The sequence below is a fragment of the Apteryx rowi genome, unplaced genomic scaffold (genome assembly GCF_003343035.1).
Source record: "Apteryx rowi isolate R43461 unplaced genomic scaffold, aptRow1 scaffold_338, whole genome shotgun sequence".
NCBI lineage: Eukaryota > Metazoa > Chordata > Aves > Apterygiformes > Apterygidae > Apteryx > Apteryx rowi.
In genome coordinates, this window is record NW_020449841.1 from 843385 (window position 1) to 850305 (window position 6921).

At 53.4% G+C, this 6921-nt stretch overlaps 1 protein-coding gene across 1 annotated transcript; it reads left to right on the forward strand.

The window, feature by feature from the left end:
- Window positions 1-34: 34 nt before the first annotated feature.
- LOC112969162 (regulator of cell cycle RGCC-like) lies at window positions 35-6215 on the forward strand. Its single transcript, XM_026072175.1, has 5 exons — window positions 35-171; window positions 1519-1674; window positions 2217-2297; window positions 3499-3561; window positions 4925-6215. Exons 1-5 carry the CDS (start codon window positions 150-152, stop codon window positions 4930-4932), a joined length of 330 nt encoding a protein of 109 aa, XP_025927960.1. The 5' UTR covers window positions 35-149; the 3' UTR covers window positions 4933-6215.
- Window positions 6216-6921: the final 706 nt, after the last annotated feature.

Below are 6921 nucleotides of genomic sequence, written 5' to 3' on the forward strand. Positions count from 1 at the left end.
CACGGGGCGGGGTCGCCGGTATAAAATTGCCGCGCTCCATCGGGCTGTGCTGCTTTGCTGTCCGGATCGCGACGGGGATCGGGATTGCAGTGTCTTTTCCTCCTCTTTCTCCTCCTGCTGCTGCTGCTGCCGCCGCCGTCGCCGGGACCATGGCCGCCGAGCCCGCCGCCGGTGAGTGCCACCGCCCGCTTAGCTGTCAGTGCCGCGGGACCGGCCGCGCCGTCGGGCGTGCGGGGGTTGCCCCTTCCCTAATCTGCGCTAGGCAGGCGCCCTGGGTGTGTCCCGTGCCGGCGCCCCTCTGCACAGAGCCCGCCCCACTTGAGTGCCCCTGCACCTCGCCCTTGAAGGGGACTTGCACGTGCATCTTCCTTTTTTTTTTTTTTTTTTCCTTACAATGACTCTTGTCAAGAAAAGCCCAGCGGAAGCAAGCCCAGCACAGTGCCTATTGTTTGCTCTGGAAGAAGGATGTGATTTGAAAGCTGCAAAGCAAAGATCAAGCCTTCCCTCTCCAGCTGGCTTTCCACCTTGACCTTATCTTCATCTGGCTGGGCCTTTTGGCCTAATGTGTGCCATCTGAGACCACACCAAATCTTCCTGTTGTGCTCTGTCAGCACACCTGGGCTGTGAACATGCTTCTGGTGGCCCTTGTCCATGAGCTGCCTTTCAAAGGTGCCCTGTGATCAGGGCTGGTCCTTGCCTAGCTCTCCTTCGAAGGCAGCGCTGTTTTCAGCTCTCTGCAGTGGCACTGCCCCAACCTTCCCTTCCCAGGACCAGGCTTTGTGGGGCAGAACCCCAAGATGAGGTGGAGGTACAGGTGGGGGCTCTCTGGCTTTTCCAGCCAGGCCAGTCTGGCCTAGGGGGTCTGGTGAGGTGGACTCTGCTTGTGTATGCTGGAGTCTCCCTGTCTTCAGGTGGGGATGGAGTCTGCCTTGTGGAAATTCTTGTGACATATCCCTATGGAGCAGCCACCAGAAGTCAACAGGTCCTTTCATGGCACTGCTGCCTTGGGTCCAGGACCAAAACTCTTGCCCACAGGGCACTGGCCTGGAACGATTGTTCCCTGCACCAGGGAGACAGAAGCTTCCTGAAAACAAGGCTCTTTGGTCTGTTCTTTGTTTTCTGGCCTTGCCCCATCCACCTGACTGGGAGTGGGGTGGGGAAATACAGAACTTTAGTAGGCAGGAGCTGCCTGCTGCCAGCCCAGGATTAGCTCTTACTGGGATGTCTCCTGCTCAGCAGTGGGATAAGCTGGAAGGACTGCTGAGCTTTCCAAGGATTTGGATGTGCTCAGAGCTCTACCGGGAAAGTGAGGGAAAATGCCAATTCCAAGCTTGCTGCACCAAACAAGAGTTTCTGCCCTGCCTCTGCAAAGCTATTGGAGCAGCTCAGCTCACCTGTGGTCCAGAGCCTGTGCCTGTTCTGTCACCAGCCTGTTATTGCTCCTGATGGTTTTGGCTGGGGTTGTTTGCCTTGTGCCTGTCCAAAACACCTGAGTCTGTTTTTTTTCTTGTCCCACAGCACTGCCAGATGACCTAAGTGACCTGTTGCGGGAGTTTGATGAGGTGATTGAAGACTTTGACAGGGGCCCTGCATGTCAATATGAACAGCATCTGGAGGACCTGAAGAGGAAAGCAGGCCACAGTGTGTACGACAGTGGCATTGATGAGCTGGAGAGTGAGTCTGTGGCTGAGCAACAAGGAGCCCTGTGGGAGGATAGTTTGGCTGTCAGGATGGAACAACTGAGAGCTCTGGGGTTCTTCCGTGGTAAACCACTAAGCTTACTGCTGATTCAGCCTTTGAGTTGTCTATCTGACTCATCTCTTGAGGGTTGTATGAGTAACACTGGGCTTTGGGAGGGCTGCGATGACCATTGGATCTAGTTTCCTTGGTCAGTGCCTGTCAGTATCTGCTGGCACTTTCTCTGCTGGCTTGGCTGCTACAGAACTGCACCAGGCTTGAGATAACTGTTTCCCTCTGATCTTCCCTGTTCTCTGTACTAACCCCAGGGATTCCCCGTGGCTGTGCCCAGGGAACTTCTGATGCTATGAGGCCTGGTAGAAAAGCACAGTTCCCTTTTCTAAGCACTCCTTGTAGCAAAAGTGCAGATGGGCTGGTCAAGAGTGTGGGTGAACTGGGGATCCTCTTCTGTGTACAAACTAGGCCCCTGGTCCTGCAACCTGTGGCCTTGGACAATGACTGATGCTTTGCATCCACAGGTACCAGCACATCCCCAGGAAGCAGTCTAAACTCCAGTGAGGAGGATCTCAATGCTCCTGCTAATGCTTATCCCTCTAAAGGTAAGGCTGAAATATGTCTGAAAGGCTGTTTGCCAGAGTTTCCTTAGGGGTGTGTGTGCTTGGTGTGAGGGGTGTCTAAAGCAATAAGGGAAGTCCCATACCTAGCACCTTGAGATCATCCCTCCCTGGCTCAGCAGCAATAGGCATTCACCTGCCCTGTGAGGTGTGTGTGTGTGTGCATGCCTGTGCTGCATTGCAGGATTTGGGGAGGTAAGGGGATCTGAGGCCCTGGCTGGATCCTGCAACAGGTATGAAACTGGGCTGGCATGTTACCAATGAGGACTAGACTGACCCAGCATCCCATCCAGGGGATCCCAGGCAGGGCAGCATCTTGTGGAGATTAGACAATGCAGGGAACTTAAGCCCTAGTTTTCTTCCCGCTATGCATTGATCCAACTCTAACCTTGCTGCCTTACCTCATGTGAGTGGGAGGATGCGGTCCTGCCTTTCTGTTTTCCCTGATATTCAGCCTGAATTGCCCTTGGCTGGGTTTCAGGGTGCTGCTCTGGATGATACCTTCTGGGAGTGTCCCAGCCTCCAGCGTTTGGAGCTAAATGGGCTGGGAGAAGGGGGGTGAAGCTCCTTCTGAAGAAGTCTAGTTCTGGTGGTGGTGGGGATGTCCTGTGTCTTTAGGTCAGAATTAGTCCTGGGGATTTCCCTTCCATGCTGCCCTCAGGCAGTGTTCTGGGTAAAACTGCTTGCTCCTCAGCCCCGTAACTCCCAGCTCTGATCTGCAACCCCTGTGTGTATGTGGAGGGGAACATACTGGCCCTAGAGAAGGTTCCTGCTAGATCAGGTATTAAGCCCTATGTGAATGCAGGAGTCCAGGGCCTGACAGTGCTGAACTGCTTTCAAAAGATTCAACATTGCTTATCTGCGGTGCCTTCAGTGTCCTGATACAAATATGGGCTGTAATCCCATGGAAAAGAGGTGCATTGACCCACAGAGACACTGCTCACAGGCAGTTGGCTGGGTTTATTGTAGAGCTGTGCAGTGTTCAGCCCCTGTTGCACATGCAGCTGTTACATAACCTCCATCCCACATGTTCCTGGGCAGCCTGCAGGGATGTGCACATGACTCATAAAAGCAGTAGGCAGCTTTAGCAATTTTCATCAGAAACATGGGCCAGGGATCCTTTTTAAACCCAAACTAAAGCAGGAGGAGAATGAAAGGTCTGACAGGGTGTCTTTCTGTCCATTAGCTAAGCTTGGAGACACACAGGAGCTGGAAGAGTTCATTGCAGATCTGGACAAAGTGCTAGAGGGTATGTATACAGCCCTGATCATCACAACTTGGCACAGGCATGGGACAGCCTTCATGATCTCAGTGTAGTTTCTCCAGAGCTGACTGTGCTGTGACACTGGTGTCGAGTCAGGGCACGAATCATTCCCTCCATCTCTGGGTGCCTGTCCAGTCCACGTGGGAGGTCTGGCCATGTTCTGCCCTTCTCCTGTCCCAGGAAAACATGCTGGCAGGCTGCAACCAGCATGGCACAACCCCTGGGCTGGGGCTTTGCTCCATCATCTGGCTCAGAAGAGACTTGCCCAGCATTATTCATAGTTGGGATTCCCACTCCAGAAGGGTTAGACCCTGTCTTGAGCAGCAGGAGTGGAATCCTGGTCCCATAGTGAACTCCTTCAGTTCTGGGCCCCATCCAGTTATCATGCCTGCATGCCTTCAAACTCTCTCACTGGGGAAGAAATTCCACTACTTGAGCATCTTCCTTCCCTTGTACCTCAGTTTTGCCAATTTGTGAGGCTGGGGGAGGGGGGGGGGTGGCAGTACTGCCCTGCCAGAGGGGGTTGGGGTTGTGAAGCCCAGGCTGGCCATAACAATGAAAGGCTGGAGGAAAGATGACTAAACAGTGGATTATACAGAGCTATTTTAGACTGGCATTTGTAGGAAGACCTACAGTTGTTGCTGTGGCTCTGTGCCTCCAGTATCTCTCTGACTGCAAAGAAAAGCCTTTGAGCAGCAAGAGAGGAGCTAAACATGGAGGGAAAGAGTATTTTCCCCTATTGATATGGCCCAGCCTAGGTTTCCCACCCTTGAACAATCTGTCTATGGGATCCTGGCCCTCTGAAAGCACAGGCAGACTGTGGTCTCATTCTTCAAAAAAACAGATTTCTTCCTTTCCTCCTGACAAAGGGCTTGGTAGCAGGGACCATGGGGAAGATAGTAGCTAAACTATGGAAAGCTTACCCAGGCAGCTCCGCAGCCTTGTGAGGTTGGGTAGTCCCCATAGCTTCACAGTTGGGGAAACTGAGGCACTGTGGCCACAATTCCACTCTGAAGGGGCTCTGGGTGGCAAGCTGGAGGCAGTGAGAACTCCCCTTCCCTCTCACCTCCCCACATACGCTGTGCAGGTCACAATGAGTTGACTCTCAGTATCTTTTTTCCCTTCCCTCCTGAGTGTCCAAAATGAGTTGGCTGGTGGGGAAATGTTGCATCTGTGGGTGCTGAGTCATACTGGGAGTCACTACAAGCAAGAGCCAGAGACCTGATCCAGGTTTCTGTTCCAGCATTCACTGCTAGTCATGCTGGGTGGGGGTTTTCACTGTGCTGTCCAGCCCCTTGCCATTCTCTGCAATGGTCTCACTGTTTTTATTCCGTTGCTTGTCCTGCAGAGATGTGAGCTGTGGTTTTGTTGGAGAGTTTGGAGAGGAGTATCCACAGCAGATAAGCCTAGAGCCTCCCTGATGTACCCTCTGTTTCTGTGCCTCCTTCTTCCCACTGCCTATGCAGAGGACAGCACTTCCTGCCATGTGATCTTACTCTGTGCTGGGGAAGAACCTGCCTAGCACCAACCACAATCTTCTGGCATTGCCCCAACCATGAATGTGGACTGATCTTGTCTGAGCTGAGCAGTCTTCTCCAACCTGCTTTTACAGTTGCCTCCTTTACTGGCGCCAAGAGAACAGGATGCTGTGTCTGAGTGTTTCTGGGGTGTGAGGTCTGGAGTATCTTTTTGTGCCAGTCTTTTGGCAGTGATGGACTTTGATCTGTGGCAGTTTTGTGTGTTCAGAGCTTGTCTGACCACCAGCCAGAGAATGTCCATCTTCAAGAGGATGGGGGGGGGTGTCTTGCTGAGCATAAGTTGAACAGCAAGTGCTAAACTTGCAAGTGGTAAACTGAGACTGAYTGAGCTGGATGGTCACCATTCTGTTTCACTGCTCCAGCTGATTTCTAGGAGGGCTCCCCATGCTTTGTAGGCACTCCCCTGTTGCAGGGTTCATGGCTCCCAGACAGGCAGGATGCCAGGGCCCAAAGAGGCAGGAGTAGGACCCCCAGGCCCTGGTGTCTGTGCTGGGCAGGCTGCCAGCAGGAGCAATGGAAGGCTGAGGGTGCTGTACTGCTCCTCTGTGGTGGTGTGGATGCAGCCACAGAGCAGCCCTGTCTTCAGCACTGCTTTGGGACTGCCAGGAGATCTGCTGGTGTTTGCTGGCTGGTGACCACTGGAAATGGCACAGGTGACTGCTGAAGCTTAGCTAAGCCTCTGCTCCCATGGGTAGGGCAGGACTTGGCCAGCCCTGAGATCTGAATAGCTCTTGGTGAGGGTGCAAAGCTTTGCCCTACAAGCAGGCTGGCCAGCTGCTGTGATCCAGTGGATTTGGGAGGTTCCTGCCTCTGAGGCCAGAGGGAGAAACTATGGCTGATGTTGGGGAAGAACTGCCTGCAGCACTTCACTGGCACCTTGGTGTCCTCTCCTGGTTCAGGAAAGCCTATTCTTATGGTGGTATTTGTCACAGGCAATGACATCTACTGCTGGCCCTTTGCTCTGCCTGGATAACTGCAGATAAGGCCCTTGCCTGTATGCCAAGTGCCTCTGCCCTGACTGTTGCTGTAAATACTGTAAAAATGGYACTGCACAGTGTACAGATGGTGTATATTTTATGAATAGAAGTTTAAGTCTCTGCATTTGCCTGTCTTTTTGTCCAGCTTGTTCCCATGCATTCTCCTCCTCTCCTGAACTGCTTGGAGCTGTGGGGCAGGCACAGGGGTAGGAGCAATGCTGGTATGAGGAGGAGGGCAGTGGGAGAAGGGATGCCTGTGCAGCCCAGGGCAACCACAGGCTGCTGAGATAGGAGGGCTGAGTGCTGCACCATCTCTGGTGGCTGACATCCAGTGTGGGGTGAGATCTTTCGGGGAAAGGCTTTGGAAGACTGCATTAAGTAGCCTTTCTCCACATGAAGAGGAGGGGGGTGAAAGGAGTGTGGTAGAAGGAAGGACCAGAGCACAGTGTTTGGGGGTCAAACTGCCTGCATATGGCTGGGGTGGAACTTGGGGAGGCTAGGTTAACTTGTCCCTGAGCCATTGCCCTCCACCTGACCTGCTCTGACTTCTGTCCCTGGAAGAAGTGGGTGGATGAACAGAGTGATAGAGAGTCAGCCTGTGTGGCAGATGCTGAGGGAGGCCTTAGCAGAGCCCTGCCCAATGGGCCCTGAGGACTTTAAACCCTTCTTGCTTCCTTGCATCCCTCTGGGGAAGTGTCCTGCCCTGTTGGGATCATGGAAAGCCCCAGTCCTGCTGAGCTTGGGTTCCCTAGGGAAACCTCAGGAGATGAAGAGCCAGGCTGCTCTAATGGGGCTGGATCCACCTTACCTCAGTCCTGATCCTGCTGGAA